At 42.0% G+C, this 18,191-nt stretch overlaps 1 protein-coding gene across 4 annotated transcripts in view; it reads left to right on the plus strand.

Moving 5' to 3' along the window:
* The window catches only part of NAV2 (neuron navigator 2), a 341,851-nt gene extending 330,568 nt beyond the window's left edge, over positions 1–11,283 (plus strand). For all 4 annotated transcript variants that reach the window (XM_066636906.1, XM_066636923.1, XM_066636914.1 and 1 more), the window contains 2 exons: positions 3,653–3,856; positions 5,270–11,283. In XM_066636906.1, coding sequence (XP_066493003.1) covers positions 3,653–3,856; positions 5,270–5,395 — 330 coding nt within the window. In that variant the 3' untranslated portion in view covers positions 5,396–11,283. The remainder of the gene's footprint in view (positions 1–3,652; positions 3,857–5,269) is intronic.
* The last annotated feature ends 6,908 nt before the right edge of the window (positions 11,284–18,191 follow it).

Genomic DNA, 18,191 nt, shown 5'->3' on the forward strand with positions numbered 1-18,191 from the left:
AGGGCTGCATTGAGAGGCCTCGAGTGGCCCCAGGGCCGGGCTTTGGGCACTCCTGATGTAAACTATATTAACTGATTTTTTTAACGTTGTGCTATAAAAAACTTTGAAAGAGATAATAAAGGGAAGGGGAAATCCACTTTCTTCATTCGTTTGAATGCAAATATCAGGATGCTGACCATTAACTTTCACATCATTGTAGGGTGTTAAATAAAGATTATTTAACTCCTCCCAATGATGTCTGTTGCTTTTTAGCTCTTTTTTTCAATATGAGTCTGAAGAATTTACTAATGTCATTAACGCTAAGAAAATTTAGTCTTGTGTTTCTCAGCCCACAGAGTCCATCCTCACCCCGTCACATGACAAACTTCTTTTGAAATGGAAGGAGTTCCGTCAACCCGTTCATAATCTGGGACCTACAGTTCAAACACAGTGTAAAGTTTCACTGGGCGTGCCTAAAATAGCTCTTTGGATCCCAGCCAAAGGGCTGGCATGGCTGAAACAAGTAGGGGGCTCTCATCTGCTTAATGTAGACTTGGCTTTGCTCTCTGGCCTCAAAAGTGTAAGCACAGACTTACATTGTGGAAATCGGTGGGGTTGTGCAGTCACACAGTGTATATGCCAGAAAATGACCATGAACAATGTTTACTTGGGGATGTGCTTCACTTTTTGAATAGGAAGAAATGGAAGAGGAGGAAGAGAACAGGGAGATAGCAAGGACCTTACAGCCGCCACCCATTGCCCCTTGCAATAGCAGTACATCTCCAGATATCAGTTGCAAGGGAGCAGTTATGGGACTGGGGAATTTTATTCCTGCTTGTAGGCTTCCAAGAGACAAATGGCTGGTTGTGGGGGATAGGATGCTGGACTAGATGTACATTTGATCCAGCAGGGCTCTTCTTATGTACTTGGGTCCTGTTTGTGGGATATCTGTTCTCACACTCTTGTTGAGCGAAATAAATACTTGGGAAGAACATTGTTTGCTTTTAAAATCTGAAAATGGTCCTTTAAGCAATGCTTTGCTCACCCAGGGCCTTGAATGCATTCAGGAAGACACTGTAGGCCAGGTTTGCTTCTGCAAGCTTCAAATTGGCAGAATTCAGTCTTACCAAAACAAAAAAACCAACTAACTGCAGTCATGGTTTTTGTCCTCCACTACTGTATTTTTGGTTACCAGTTGTGTTTGTTAATGCTTTACTCAAGAGACTGCTCGCCATGGTAGGTCAGTCACAAAGGCCAAATGAATGGCTGTTCCATCAAGTCATTTTTAAAAACTTCTGGGTGCTGCCTAGTGCAAAACTATGTTTTAAAAGTGAGAAATGGGTGAGATCAGTCCTGACAATGGACACATTTGATGAAGGGATGGCGGGTAAAATAGGACTTGGAGTGCTTATCTGATTCCACCACAATATTCTTATAAATGTAAGCACACCATTTTTTCTGTCTTCTAGACCTTCTTGGTTTGAGAACTTATTCTAATGCATGGGCATATTACATAGCAAAGGCTCTAGGATTAATCTGGTTGAAAAGCACTTTTCGGCTGAAATTGCTTTTCAGTTTTCTGGGGCGGGGGGAAATGATATTGTCTATCATACAATGACTTGAAAGGGCATTGCAAGCAAGGGTATAGTTAGCACTGAAAACAGGATTAATGACATTCCAATGTTTTCATAATGCACCCTTAACTCCCCAGGGGTATTGCTGCTTAATGTACCATCATATAATATATTTTGGAGTAAGAATTACCAAAGCAAACAGTTAGCAAGTAAGATGCAATTCCCCCCAAAGGCAGCCACCTAAAACTCCTGATTTACAGACATGAAAATGTGAATGCTCTTTTTCACTTGGTAACTAATTTATGTGCTCCAGTCTTAGTAATATTTAAATAATTTGGCCAGCCCAAGAAGCTAAGTGTAATAGGTAATCATAAGATCCTGTTGCTCCACGAGGCAGGCTTGCTTGAGTGTTTTGCTGAGAGCTCCATTAAAATCAAAGGACCTCTTCAGAATGTTCAGCCGGACCTGCCTTTGAAGTAAAAGACTCAAATGCACTGAGTTGCCTTTTCTTTGGCAGCTTTGGCCCCAAAACAGAAGTGTGTAGTTCTTGATGACTTGGAAAGTAAACATTCGCGCAAACAGTTTGGCAGAGGCACCTTTTGAACTTTATCATTTTTCGTCTAAAACAAAATATGATCAGAAAGTCTTCTTACCTCCAGGACCTGAGAAGTTTCTTACTTCCATTGCCAGTAACATTTTTCTCTGGTACAGCGTTCACAAAGAAGATGGTTGGCCTTCTTTGCTTTCATCTGGGCCCATACTAAAAGCCCCATACTGTTCCCTGAAGGCTGACTTGGCTGGTTTTTCCTCTGCGCCAATGGGAAAAGATTTGATTTTTATTATATGCTGTCAACTGAGCCTCATATTCACAATTTAATGTAACATCATTGTTCTTAGTGCAGTGGTGCCTTGGTGCAATGTCTAGCTTGGGGGAACCATATTCACATCATCTTGTCTGCTGTGGAATCCCAGTGCATTGCAGAGGGCTCTGGCGTGAACACACTTGGTTCTCATGCATTAACCAATGTCAGTGGGTTGTTGCCTCTTCTTCACCTTTTCCAGCACTATCATACCCTTTTTGAGATAGGGGGACCAAAGCTATTCCCAAAGTGGCTAAATCATAGATTTCTGTCAAGCCATTATGCAGTGTTTCAGGAAGTTTGTATAAAGTTAATTATCTTTTCTTTAGGGAACATTTCATATTAGCTCCTGCTAACTGGGTAAGAGGCACTTTTTCAAGTGGGAGCTCCTTTTTTTTTTTAGCAGGAGCAGAGTAACCGGCCCGCCTCACCCCAGCAGTGACTTTTCTAATGGCTGGCTGCTGGTGTAGCATCTTGTTATATTGTAAGCCCTTTTGGGACAGGGAGCCATTAGTTATTTGATTTTCTTTGTAAACCACTTTGTGAACTTTTTTGTTGGAAAGCGGTATATAACATATATAATTATAAATAAAAATTATAATAATATTATTAATATTACATATATATTAATAAATCAATAATAATAATAAGGAATTCCAGGGTTCTCTAAACACATTGTTTTAAGATATGAAACCAATATTTTGTGATCATGATTACAACAACCTGTGAGAAATGTAGGTGTTTTGAAAGGAGTCTTCTATTCTATATGTTTGGGAATCACTGCACCATTTCATTTGCAATGATTACACAGGCCTACAAAATTGAGGGTCAGAAAAGTTTTTCCCAAACTTTATGGTGGTTTGATATGAATTTGGGGTGTCTATTCAAAAAATGGCATCCGTTTTGCCCTATCACATCTAGTTTTGGAGATGGCAAAACGGATGCCATTTTTTGAATCGGCACCCCAAATATACCCAGGAATTGGTGTAACATTTAAGGAAGCAAAATGTGTGTTGGCCCGTGTTATCGATAATCCATAGATATACAGGGCTTTATCATACAGAAGGAAAACAAGGGAGTAGGGAAATGAACACAAGTTTTGACCCACCATCTAAAGTGTTCTTTCTCTCTGAGTCATCATGTTAAAGAGTGTTAGAGTGAAACAAAAGAGCATTGCTGCAATAATTCCAGTGCCTATAAATGTTCCAGCCTTTTCATAATTTTTCTGCTTGTCTGCAGTTGTATGGAAGAAGAGCACCTTGGGAAGACCCTGCCAAATGGGTAATGGACACTTATCCATGGGCAGCCACCCCACAACACCATGAATGGCCTCCTTTGCTGCAGCTGCGACCTGAAGATGTTGGATTTGATGGCTATGCCATGCCGCGGGAAGGTTCAACCAGCAAGCAAATTCCACCCAGTGATGCTGAAGGAGATCCTCTGGTGAGACTTGCCTTCTTCAGCTTTCAGAGGTTGTTGTAAGGAGAGGCCTAGCTATGTGGCAGAACACATGCTTTATATGCAGAAAGCTCTCGTTTAATCCCTGGCTTCTCCAAGCAGGACAGAGAAAGATCAATCTAAACACTGAAGAGCCATTGCCAGTCAGACAGTGCTGAGCTAGAGGGACTGATGGGTCTGACAGTATAAGTCTGCTTTATATGTAACTTATTAGAGTACAAGTAAACAGACAGTTTCTGGGGTAAAGGGGGTTCCTCAAGATTTTGTTTTGTGACTAGTGTTACTTAACTTGCTTAGGAAGTTAGGAATAAAAAGTGGTCACTAAATTTGCAGATGATACCAAGTTACTCAGGTACTGAACTTCCAATTGTATTGTGAAAAACATCAAGAGCTAACTCCAAACTGGTGACTAAGCAATCAAAAAATTAAAAAAAAGTTGGTTTTTTAGTTTAGAAAAAATTAATCGAAATTGTAGTAGAAGTTTACAAAATTATGCTTGATGGGAAGAAAGTGAAAAGGGAGCAGTGTTTCTCCCTCTCTCATGATACTAGAACTCAGGACCAGCCAATGAAATTGAAATGCAGTAGATTCACAAAGAAAGTGACAAAGATGTTCACATAATTAACTTGTGGAATTCTCTTCTCCAAAGATGTAATAGTGGCCACTAGCTTAGATGTCTTCAAAAGAAGATAAGAAAGATCCTTGGAAGTCAGGTCTGATGGTCATGGTAGCTCTGGAACATCCAGGTTCAGAGACAGTATGCCTCTGAATACCTTTTGATGAGGAGCAATAGTGGGGGAAAGCTGTGGTCTTCATGCTGTGGTTGTGGGCTTCCTGGAAGCATCTGGTTGGCTGCTGTGAGAAACCAGATGTTGGACCACGTCACCCTTGGGTCTGATCCAGCAGTATTTTATGTTCCTTTGCACTACTAGAACCACTGCAACTTTAGAACTTGTCAAAACACGTATTGGCTGAGACATCCCTCCACACAGCGTTGTTCAGCTTGATTCACACTGCATGCTACCCTGCAAAAATTTGAGATGCTTTGGGAAGTGGATTAGTCCCAAAACCTAACCAATTTTCCAGCACTGGCATAGCTGTGCTAATGGGACGTGTGCTGCATCCTGCAGTTGGGTGGTACTCGTGGAGGTGGTACACGAGGAGTAAGGGAATGTTTGTTCCCTTATGTCAAAGCTGGAAAGTGAGTTAGGATTGCGCTCTTAGTTGCTGACTCCATGCTTCTTTCTTTAGGATATTGAATGCTAGCTGCAAGTACTATGTGGTTCATACAGTGTCCCAATTCCTTGTGTGTTAATTGTTCGAAGTTACTCAAGAGATGCTCATGCAAGCAGGATTAGCATTGAAATGATTCTTGCCATCCTTTCTGTGTTTCTGCAGATGAATATGCTGATGAGATTGCAAGAGGCAGCTAACTATTCCAGCCCGCAGAGTTACGACAGCGATTCCAACAGCAATAGTCATCATGATGACATCCTTGACTCATCTCTGGAGTCAACGTTGTGATGTGAAACCAGCAGAAATAGTGGCTTTTCATTGTCCTTCTCCTGCCTCGCTCAGAGAATCCAGTCGCCAACCCATGAGACTAGTTGGTCTTTGGTCCAGGTGGACATCGCAGTATTAGAGCTGCAAGAACAATACAAACATTTTCCACCCCCTCCCGTCTCCCACCCCCACCCTAGTCAGTCTCAAATATGGGTGCAGGCAACCCAGTTGATGTTTTTGTATTGTGTTTTTAATTTTTTTTCTTTAATAATAAGAACTGCACTAATTTTGTTTTTTGTTCTTTTGACATTGCTGTGAGCTCACATGCCTAAGACACTGAATACATTTTTTTCTTTCATGAAAAAGCAGTAATATTAGTCATAGTGATTTCTGGGGGCAGGGAAAGAAAGGAAAAATACTTGCCTTCAAAGCTATGAAACAAAACAGCTTTGTGCCATGTACTGTCCAGATAAGGATACAATGGGGTGGATCTTGCCTATTCTGCTTCTGCTTCTGACCAAACTGGTTCTGTGATGGCTGAATTTTTACAAGTCATCTTTGCAGGCTAACCTCAGCTACAGATAGTTCTGGTGCTATAATGCAACTGCTTGCCTTGGTGAAAATGTTCCCCAAAAGGCAAAGAACTGCAAAGCAGGGAAATTTAAAGTGTTCAAACACACATGCATACATAAATGTGTGCATTTGAGCATGTCCACACTCACACATACACAAAACAACAACAAAAGGCTATTCTCCTTGCCGGTTTGAGACCCTGGCTTTCTGTATTTACCTTATCTGCACGCAGTAGGTGCGGTGCCCCAAGCACTAGTACTGCACATCTGGTAATTTCCAGTAAACCAAAATGAAGGTTTTCAGCAGTTTTGTGTTTTTTGTTGTTGTTGTTGTTTTTTGTTAACTATGGCCGTTTTGACTAGTATCCAAATAACTGGTGCTACAATTATAGGGAAAAGACTTTAAGAATATGCATGCAGCTCTGTTAAAACCAGATGGCAGCTTGTCTCTTCAGTGACAGGACCTGCTGCAGTGAAAAGTTCAAGCTGTGCTTCACTGTGCACACTGTGCACTGTGCTTGATATCCCTTCCACACATTCATATCCCCTCTATGGCTATCAGTCTCTATGTGCAAATACTGCATATACCCTTAAATTATTCTTTTGGTTCTGGAACACCATGTTAACCAGCGTTCTTCAGAATTTTGTAGAGGCACTGATCAGGATCTGAAGAGACTTAGATCTAAAATCCTTTGGGCTCTTTGAACTAGTTTCATGGTTCTGTGAGCATTGGCTAGTGACTTTTGAAGTCAGAAACAGAATCAGTTTTCAGAGTGATCCTTATTTAATTCTGCCTTTCCCTTTTCTGGTCTAACATCAATTATCACCCCAGGGACAGGCATTTTTAGTCTCTTTGGTGTAAGGTCAGCATGCCCAAGTTCAGATATAAACAGATCAAAGGGAGGGAAATTGTCCTGATAAATCAAAAGGCAGGCACTCTTTCTAAAAAAGACGTGAGACAAAATGTAGTTGCTGAAGACAAGCAAATTTCTTCCAAGTTATATGGAAGCTAAGACCTTCCTCCTTATACTCAATATTTGTAGTTTTAAAAAATTGTTGCTTATTAATTATCCTGAATCCATTTGAGTTTAAACTCTGTAGAATCGGTTAAGGTCAGTCAACTAGTTTGGTTTTTAAAAACAGTGAGGTAGCTTAAGTTGTTGAGCATGACCTCACTCGCAGGCAAGCTTCCCCATTCTGTCCTTCCTAGTTCCCTGAGCCCCCCAGAAAGCTGCCCTTGGGAGTTGAAGGACTCTTGGGAATGACTGGAGGGGGATTGATTTTTGGGGGGTCTCAGAGTATCCTAAGGAAGGAGGAAGCAGGGAAGATTGCTTGCACATGCCATCCTGCTCGCACCATTAAAAATACAATCCAAGTAAACAGTTTGGTTTAACCCAGGTCTCATGTATAGGAGAATGGCCTCTTTCTAAAGGTTTTTGCTCTTGAAGGATCATGTTCTTGAACCCATGGCCAAGAAGGAAAAGTGGTTCTTGGGTCTCGTCCAAATACACAGAATAAAAATTCACTGTTTAGACTTGGTGCATCTCCTGGGGGACAAGAAGACCCTACAAAGAACTGCACTCTGGATTGGGTGTATTTAAAAAAATACAACTGCAACCAGTCCACAGACTCAGGCTGTAGCTCAATAGAGCTACAGATTCCTACATTGACACATACAAACACCATGCACACACACACACAAGCCTTTTCAGCTATCTTTGGGTGCTGATTTTTTTAAAGCGATGCCTTACTTACTTTCTACTAATTGTGTTCAAATTCCATTAGTGCTGTATATGATGGGTTTTTTTATTTAAAGGAAACAGGGCTATAGAAGTCATCTCTTGGAGTTCAATAACGTGAGTTGCTGTGAATATAGTTTGTAATAAAGATACAAGATTTACTTCGTTTTAAAATGTGACAATAATCCAAGGAGGGAAATGATAGAGAGAGGGAGAGCTTTTCAGAATTTCCATATCAAGTTGCAGCTAATAATATATTGCGTATCCAATGAAGGGGGAATAAACAAAATCTTTGATATGAAACTGAATGGCATCACTGCTCAGCTAGCAGGAAGCAATGAATTCTTTTTGTGTGGTCTTTATATGTGCAGGTAGAATATTTGCCGCAGTTTTGTAAAGAGCGTGCAAACCTTCGTGAGTTTAATATGATGCAACAGACACACAGTCCTGCTACTGTGACTTGGTTACCTGGCTCGTAGTTTTTATTATACCTCATAACTTTCTACTTTCAGTGGCATGAGCTAAACCGTAACCTGTTGTCTTTTGAGCTTGTTGCGATGCAGCTCCCATGAATTCTTTTTCTAGCATGGATGAGCAATCTGCAAAAGGGTGTTTCACTTTGCTCAAATGGGCATTAACTATTTAATCAGAGAGGATTCCTGACTGTTTTCCCTTAACAAAAATAGAAAAGTGTTACTTAGCAAACCTGCATAATTCTCATCTGGTGACTGAAAATGCCCCTCGCCAATCCAGAATCCTCGGCAAATCAAGCCAATAAGCTAGAAAACGCAAGTTAGGGGGAAGTATTTTTCAGGACGCTACTTTCTGCTTCCTTGCACTGATGATGAGGTGCAGGTTCTAAAGGTCTTCCAGGTCAAAAGCTCCTATGTAGAAACCTAGTATGTCAGGAAAAGAGTCTTGCCTAACCTTCTCTCTGCTTTGCTACATGCAGGGAGTTCTTAGCAAATTCAGACCACTCAACTATGACAGCCACCTCCATTCAGAAGTACGGAGTTCCAGGAGAATTATATCACATGCTTTTTCTAAATGTTTGAATAGATGCTTACAACAACATAGAGAAAAAACTGAACTTTTTCCAACATAACGCTTTATTTCATGGAAGTATATTTGTGTTCCTCCATGGAAATCATTTTGAAAGAATACTATGTTCCTACTGGCTCCTCCTCACTAAATTTTCTTTTTAAATATACAAGGATTGTCAGTTCCTGTTGTTCTTATTCTTCCACAGGAATGATTTCAAAAGCATTCTACAGGAAGAAGACTTTGCAAGTCCTCTCACTTTTGGAAGGCCCCACACCCAATCTGTGTCAACCTTGGTGAGGACTGGTTCCTCAGTTACATGTTTCTGCTGTTTGTCTTTTGAGCCCCATTGATGTTTCAATGTGGGAAGCCTCCGCCATAAGCTCGGGGACTTGCAAGTTGCTTTAATTGTACCCAGACTGATGTGATCAATAGCAGCAGAAGCAGCAGTGATCTGGCAGCAGAAGTGCTGCTTGTTTTTCTGGAAGCTGGAAGGACCTGTACTTTATACAGGCAAGGAATTCCCTATAGACATGAGTGCAGTCTTCCCGCAGGTAGACTGAGAAACTTGTGGGTACCTGCGGTACCCACAAGTTAGAGTACGGTAGGAGAGATGAGAGAGGTGCTGCACTTACACTGTGGCATCTATATGGAACTGCATAGTAAGAAGCGATTCTACCTTTGAACTCCTTTGTCACTGCTGCGTTTGAAGAGTATACCATCTAGTCTTGTTGGAAGTGTGGTGGTCACACAGTTGATTGCTCTGAGATTCTGCTTTTCTGCAGTACTTGAAAAAGGTGTAACCAGGCAGCAACCATCTCCTCTGCTTTTTGTGTTCTAAGAGCAGTTAGATCCTGTTTGGAGTAAACCACCTTGTAGTGTTCTGGGTGAGGAGGATCTTTTCCATCTGAACATGGGAACTGTAGAATAGGTTGCTACACCTTGAACTTGTACATAGAAACCCTAGAGGATTCTGTTCGCCCTAACCAAGATGGCAGTTGACCTTAGAAATAAAAACATGGCGTAGAAAACTGGATTAAACCATCTTTGATTGTGCCTCAAGGGCTTAATCGTTCAACAGAAACCATGCTGTTCAATTGATTGTATCTATTTGGGAACATGGTTTAGAATCATATACACACATTTTCAGTCAAGCAGTTCCTGCTGCAAAAATGTCTGAAAATGTGACATGTAAAACCTTTGACAACTTGATTCCTTATTAGCGTATTATGTAATATTTCAGTGGATTTATGCACTCTTCTATGCACCCCTGTGGGCTGAGGAACCTGTCAAATCATTTCAAAGAAAGGTGCCGTTCTGCATAGGCAAAAGGATGCATGAATGGACTGACTCCTCCAGTAAAATAGTGGAATTGGAGCATTATATTTTTATTGATACCAAGAAACAGAACTTATTTGCAGGAATAATATCACTGGGAGAAAAGTGACATGTGAATTGTGTCCCATAGATGGAGCTAACTCCACACCATGGTGTAATTTACTTCATTGCCTTTGAATTGACTTGTAATATAAGTCTGCTATTAGATATTCCAGTTTATTGTTCCACCTAGCCTGTTGCCATAAACAGAACAAGAATTCTGTCTTGTTTTGCTCTCTGAGACCCTAGTTTTGGGCCACTGACAAATAATTTACTTGGGGTCATTTTTCATTGTCACACAACTGTAATGTCCTTTCTGAAACTTCGGGAAGCAGGGTTGCCTGTTTTGTACACTTCTTACCTAGCTCATCTTTTCAGGATTGTTGAACCAAACGCTCTCCCTTCAGCATGACTTCTGCTTTATCTAGATGACTTCCAGTTTTTCCTCCCCACACACAACATTTGTATGATTTCCATTTTTGAAGTGCGAGACTCTATGCAACATTCGTATTTAGTTATAAATTGGAAGCATAGAAATTGCCCTTTCCTTCATAATTGCCAAGGATAGTACAAGTCATTGATCAGCTTTTGTTTTCTCCTTTAGGTAATGGTGCAGAGATGGGGAAGGTTTGGCTAGCCTTTTTGTTTTGTTTGCTTTTGTATATTTTGGAGAAAAAGAAGAAGAAAACCCCAACAATCTTGCATTATTGACGCTCAAAATTTTGATATTCTGTGTCTTGATTCTTGTCTACGTGGCAATTCTCTTTTAAGGAAAACAAAAGAAAAAAGTATAAAAAAAATTGTGGATATTAAATGGAAGGTTGCTGTTTTGATCTAGTTGTTTCCAGTGGAACCATTTACAAGAAAAGTTCTCTAAGGTGTACATTTTTTTCATTGTAACATAGAATTGTAAATATTTGATTACAAGTGCTGCATTTTGATGGATTTTTTCTAGCCATTTTTAAAGAGAAAAACTAGGACTTGAGTATTTTGTGTACAGTATGACTTTCTTTTCCCACCTCCCTATTTAATTTCTGTTACCATTTAGGATTGAATTTGCAAATGGTCTATTTGAGATCATGCCTCCCTCTGCCTTGTCCTGACCTCTCCTCCCATCCTGTGTCATGGAGAATAAAGCTAATGATTGTACCAGTCTTAAATTATTCATGATTCAATAAATTTGATGCTTATTTATTCAGATTTCTTGGTCTTCCTGCCATTTTTACTATCACCAGCTATCACCAGCTAGGTCAAGGTTGGAACGCAGCTTATATAGCTCATCTGTCATAATTTCAGTAATTATGGAATACTGTTTCATGTTCACAGTTTGCTTCCTTGAAATGTTTTAGTATTAATACCAAACAGTTAACAATGGCTGCAATATGACCCAGTAACTTTGCTTACTTTTTTCTCAATTTGAAGATGACTTTGAAGCTTTCTCTCTGCCTCAATATTATCTTTTAGTGCATTGTTTACCAAACTGTTGGTTGGGACCCACCAGTGGGTTGCAACCTGATTGTGGGTGAGTTGTGAAACTGACAAGCTGATAGCTGACAAGGAAAATGAATGAAGCCCTATGGAAAGTGAAACGGAGTCACACATGCACATTTACGCATACGAACATAAGAAGAGTCCCCCTGGCCCATCTAGTCCAGCTTCCTGTATCTCATGGTGGCCCACCAGATGCCTCAAGGAGCACACAAAATAACAAGAGACCTGCATCCTGGTGCCTTCACTTACATCTGGCCTTCTGAGGTAGCCTTCTTCAGGAGCTTGCACATACCTATCATGGCTTGTAACTTGTAATGGACTTTTCCTCCAGAAATTTGTCCAATCCCTTAAAGGGATTAAAAGCATCCAGGCCAGATGCATCACCAAATCCTTGGGAAGGAGTTCCACAACTAATTACATACTGAGTAAAGAAATGTTTTCTTCTAACTCTCCCAACACTCAATTTTAGTGAGGATGTCCCCTGGTTCTGGTGTTGCGTGAGAGGGAAAAGAACATCCCTCTATCCATCACCTACATAATTTTGTATGTCTCAATCATGTCCCTCCCTCAGGCGTCTTTTTTCTAGACTCAAGAACCCCAAACACTGAAGCCTTTCCTCAGGGAGGTGCCCCAGACCAGTAATCATTTTGTTCCCTCTCTTCCGCACCTTTTTCATTTTTCACTATATCCTTTTTGAGATGTAAAGACCAGAACTGGATGCAATACTCCAGGTGTGGCCTTACCATTAATTTGTACAATGGCATGTTTTATTCTCAATACCTTTTCTAACAGTACCAAACATAGAATTGGCCTTCTTCACCGCTGCCACACATTGGGTCGACACTGTCATTGAGCTGTCCACCAGCACATCAAGAGCCCTCCTGATCTGTCTCAGACAGCTCAGAATTCATTAGCCTAAGTTTTGATTTCTTGCTCAATGTGCATGACTTTACACTTATTTACGTTGAGACACATCTACCATTTTGCTACCCATTCTCTCATTTTGGAGAGATCCTTCTGGAGCTCCTCACAATCTCTTCTGGTCTTCACCACTCGAAAAAGTTTGGTGTTGTCTGCAAACTTAGCCACCTCGCTGCTTAACCCTTCTCCAGGTCATTTATGAACAGGTTGAAAAGCACCAGTTCCAGGACATAACTTTGGGGCGCACCACTTTTCACCACTCTCCATTGTGAAAATTGCTCATTGGCACCCACTCTCTACTTCTACTTCCTCCTTCAACCAGTTCCTAATCCATGAGAGGACCTGCCCTCTAAATCCCTGACTGAAGTTTTCTCAGCAGCCTTTGGTGAGGGATCATGTCAAACACCTTCTGAAAATTCAGATATGTAATATCCACAGGTTCTCCTGCATCCACATACCTGTTGACCTTTTCAAAGAATTCTAAAAGGTTTGTAAGGCAAGACTCACCCTTACAGAAGCCTGCTGATTCTCCATCAGCAAGGCTTGTTCATCCATGTCAGTAACCTTTTCCATCTCATGGCACACTGGCAAGGCATTAAAATGGTCAAGACACACCATCAGTTTTTTGACAATTGACAAGGCACACTGTGCTGTCAATGGGGTGCTCACACCCCCAAATGGCCCTACTAATTAGTGACCTCTCAATTTTCCGCAGCACACCTGGGGACCATTTGCAGCACACCAGTGTACCACGGCACCGTGGTTGAAAATGGCTGGTCTATATGTTTTAAGATTTTATCTTTGATGAAGCATTCCACCATCTTAACTGGAACAGATGTTAGGCTGACCGGCCTAAAGTTTCCCGGGTCCCCTCTCCTTCCCTTTTTAAAGATCATTTTAAATAGCAAAGACATTTGCTATTCTCCAATCATCTTGGCACCTTGTAAGGGACAAGTTGCATATTTTAGTCAAAAGATCAGCAACTTCATTCTTCAGTTCCTTAATAACCCTTGGATGGATGCCCTCTGGGCCTGGTGACTTACTGATCTTTAATTTGTCAATTAGGTCTGTAATGCCATCTCTTTTAACCTCTATCTGACTTAATTCCTTAGTCAGAGGGGCCATTCAGGCAGTGATATCTGCCGGCAGGTCTTCTGCCATGAAGATGGATGCAAAGAACTCATTTATTTTCTCTACCATCGCCAAGTCTCCTTTTATCTCCCCTTCCCTCCCTCACCATCCAGAGGGCCAATTGCTTCCCTGGCAGGTTTCCTGCTTCCTAACATATTTGAAGCTTTCATTATTTCCTTTAATATTGCTGGCCATGTCTTCCTCAAAGTATTTCTTGGCCTCCTGTATCATCTTCTTACATTCCTTTTGCCAGAGTTTATCTTCCTTTTTATTCTCCTCATTCAAGCAAGACTTCCATTTATAGAAGAAAGTTTCCTTTCCCTTTACAGCCTCTCAACCTTTGCTCATTAGCTGTGTGGGCACCCTCCTGGACTTAGTCAAGCCCTTCCTCCTTTGCAGTAAACACTTCTGCTAGGCCTCTATTACTGTTGTTTTAAAGGTCTCCACACACTCTGGAGAGATTAGACTCTTTCTAACCTTCCCTTTCAACTTCTTTCTAACTAGCCTCCTCATTTGAGGGAAGTCCACCCTATGGAAGACAAGAGTTTTTGTGTCAGATTTGCCTGGTACTCTTCCCCCAACATGCATGACAGAACAGATCACAACATGGTCACTGTTTCCCAATGGCTCAGCAGCATTGACATCTCTAACCAGGTCCTGAGTACCACACAATATTAAATCCAGAGTCACCTGTCCTCTGGTGGGCACCATGACTAGCTGCTCTAAGGCACAGTCATTTAGCATGTCAAGAAATCAGGTGTCTCTTACATGAGCAGAGCACAAATTGACCCAGTCGATGCAGGATAATTGAAGTCCCCCCATGTTTACAACTCCTCAACACCTCCCTGATCTGTTTCTTCATTTCAAGGTCCTCTTCAGATTTCTGGTCTAGACGACAGCAGTATGCCCCCAGTATTGCTCCTTTAGCATGGCAATTTAATCCACAGCAATTCTATGGTGGAGTCAAACCCACCTTCAATCTCTGCTGGATTCTACCCCTTCTTTAACATAGATGGCCACCCCAACTCCAACACACCCCAGGCCCCATTCTACCACCAAGCATCCCATGCCCGCCAGACAGCCAAGCCTCCTGGTCGCTCCCCCAGCCCCCACCTACCTGCCACTAGTCATGGCCGGAGGGTGTTCCAGGGCCAGGGACACCACGCACAGCGGCTACAGTTTCCAGACCCCCTCTGGCAGTGACTGAAGCCCGGGAGAGCTCCTGCTGCGGCTGGAGGGAGGACCGAGGGCTGGGGACGCAGCACGCAGCTTCTCCAGCCCTCGAAACCCTCTCTGGCTGTGGGCGAGCCCTGCTTGCGCCCGGAGGGAGGATGGAGGATGCCGTGCACATCTACTCCAGCCTTCAGTCGCCCCTTCCAGCCACGGGTGAGGACCGCTTGCAGCAGGAGGGAGGGCCAGGGATGCCGTGCGGTGCTGCTCTGGTCCTCAGAACTCTCTCTGGCTACAGAGCTCCAGTCGCGGTTGGCGCAAGTGGGGGTGGGGCAGTCCCAGAACTCCCCCAAAGCCCGGGAGGCAGCCTGAAATGGCTCTGCAGGCCAGATTCAGCTCATGGGCCATATCTTTGACACCCCTGATCTATCACATCCCATCATGCTTCCATTCCCAATTCCTATTCTGTCACTACTGCTCATGAGTAGGCAAGTTGCTTTGGCCTCCCTAGAAGGCCAGGCAAATGGGAATGCAAGGTCACCAGAACAGTCCTGGTCCAGTGAACAAGGAGCTCAACAAATGCTCCAGGAAGCAGCCGCCCACTGTAGTTAAAAGGATAAAAGCAGGTTTAAGCAGCTGGGAAGGTGAAACTGTTTTTAGTCTCATAAAGTTAGGCAGGTCCCGACAGAATGTCATTTTAAGAAGTGACTCCTGGTGCAAAAAAGTGTGAGAATCACTGTTTTTGTGACTTTAGGTACAGTGGGAAGTTAGTTATAACCTGGAATGCCATACAATTTTTAATCCTATATAACCAATCCAGATTCTAGCAGCCCAATCCACTGTAACTCCCCATGCAGTGATGCAGCAGTGCCAACGGGATGCCCTCTGCACCCTGTGGGAAAGTTCTAACTTCCAGAAGGGAATATTTGGTCCCTTGCCCCAGGTTAGGCCCTTGCTGAGTCTACTTGGACCTGTGCCAGTGACATCACTGGTGCAAGTCTGCCTGGACGTTGGAAGGTAGGTCAAGACCAAGACGAGAGTTAGGTTTCAGCATGCACCACTGCCACTGAAACTGCCTCCTTTCCAGTCCCAGTCCACCCTCCTCCCCACCACTGCCCTGTTCTGTGTGCTGAACAGCCCTGTTCCATGCACTGCCAGAATTGTTTTAACAAGTGCTAAGAGCCCATAGGCTTGGGGTCTTGAGGCAAGCGATGAGTCTTTTAAAGATGGGAAACAATCTCCTATTTCTAGGCTTTCATAAGCTTTAAGTGTACCTTGTGTCTACAAAAGCAAAAAAGCAGACGGCTGTTATAATGTATGCCAGTTTTTCTTAATGCTTCTCTCCTAATATACCACTTGCCATCATGCTGTCCTAGGAGGTACCACTGGAAGTAACTGGAAATGAAATCATCAACAGTTATTTACAAGTTCGAAGACCACAACAGGAGCTTCCAAGGTCATTAGGAGGCTAAGGTGGGCGGGAGAGTTTTTTCTTGCACTTGAAAACTACTCACTAGAGCTCTGCCTGCCAACTCTAGCTTCCAATCGCCATTGGAAGCTCTCGTTACTATCTCACTGCCAGGCAGTGGATGCTATGTATATCACCCAACACCGCCTGGCATACCATTGGTGGTATCTTGTACCACCAGTTGAAAAACCACAGATATAGGTCATAATTAAGCTGAAAAGTTGAGCATTTGTAAATGTAATTGATGTCAGCTGATTTAAGTACAGTCATGCCTCAGCATCTGTGGAGTTTCTGTTCCTGGAACCCCTGCAGATGCCAAAACCCATGGATAATGAAATCTGTGGGTCAGACACCCTGTAATCCTCTGAATGTGGCCAGAGCTGCTCTCTGGTCACATCCATAGGAACTTCTGAGGGCTGGGGATGCCTCAAGACCTTCAAAAGGCCTTCTGAGGGTTAGGGAGGCCATGCACGGCTCCCCCAGCCCTCAGAAAGACCATTGGACATGACCGGCTCACAGGTCCAGTCACATCTGGAGGAACCAGGTCCAACCGAACAGTTAGATAAAACTGTGGGTCCCAAATCCATGAACCATCAGTCTTGCCTAGAGATGTAAAATTTCCGGAAATTTTGAAGCTCAGAAAAAAACAGTAATTTTTGGAAAAATTGAAAAAAAATGCTATATTAGCACTTTTTTTTATTTTCCAGATTGAAAGTCATTCTGTTACTTTAGGAACATAAAATATGACTATGAACAATTTTACTTGGCATAAAATTATCACAACTAGCATATTAAAAATATAGTGCATCCAAACAATTATTACAATTTACTTCTTAAGCAATATTTATTTGTGATTGTACAAATGGAGCAACAATCTCCTGAACAGTGTACTAGTTTATGTGGAACAGACAAAAAACCTCCACAAAACAATTTTTAAAAATCCAGATGTAACAATTATTCATATTTTCTCTCCGCAATACTAAATTTAAAAAAAAAACCCATTCTCATCAAAAGAATTGAAGAGGGAGGAAGTGTATAGAAGGGAGTGGGACTAATTTGCAATGAATGGGCATGAAATTTAATCAGAATCATTTTCTGAGCTGTAATTATCAGTTTCAGTCTCTGCTTCTGCAGCTCCTCTGTTGTGTCTGTCATTATCACACTTATGATGGACGTCTAAAAACTGAAGCTTTGCCTGGATTGAAACAAGCTTCTCTACCCTTTCACATGTCCGTTTATTTCTTGATTTAGTGTGAGTGTTTCCAAACATAGACCAGATTCTTTCACATGCTGCAGAAGATGGAGGAATCTGAAGAAGGCAAGAAGCAGGAGTAGTCAGAGGCTGTGTTGTGCAGAGACCTTGCCACCATGTTGCAGGAGGAATATGTTTGGCAGAATCCCAGATTGCATTCCTGGACCAAATCCCTGAAGGTGTTCTATCTTCTGCAATATTTGAAAGTACCTTCCCAACACCAAGTCCTAAATGTGATGCTTGTTTTATAATCCAGTCAAACACAGTCACAGCGCTGTCAACACTTTTATTTCCACCTCTGAATCTTGGATCCAGCAGACTTGCAGCAGCATGAATTGGATGGCAACAAAATTCTTCCCTTTTTAAAATAAAATCTTTCACTTTACTTTCTTCTATAGTTGTAAGTGGAGATAGAATGAGAATTTCAAAAACAGTTGTTTTTATCTTGGTCATTAGATAAGGAGTTTCTGACAAAAATGATTCTTTCTCCTCTCACACATTTGTCCATCCATCTGTAAGTAGTGCAAGACACAGTGCTTCATTAATTTTTCCTTGCACAGATTCCATAACACGTTCATATTCCGACTCCAAAAGAGGCTTGCTCAAAGAATGTCTGCTGGGCAAATGGAATGATGGTCTTAGTAATTTCAAACTT

The sequence above is a fragment of the Tiliqua scincoides genome, chromosome 1, assembly GCF_035046505.1.
Source record: "Tiliqua scincoides isolate rTilSci1 chromosome 1, rTilSci1.hap2, whole genome shotgun sequence".
NCBI classification, from domain to species: Eukaryota; Metazoa; Chordata; class Lepidosauria; order Squamata; family Scincidae; genus Tiliqua; species Tiliqua scincoides.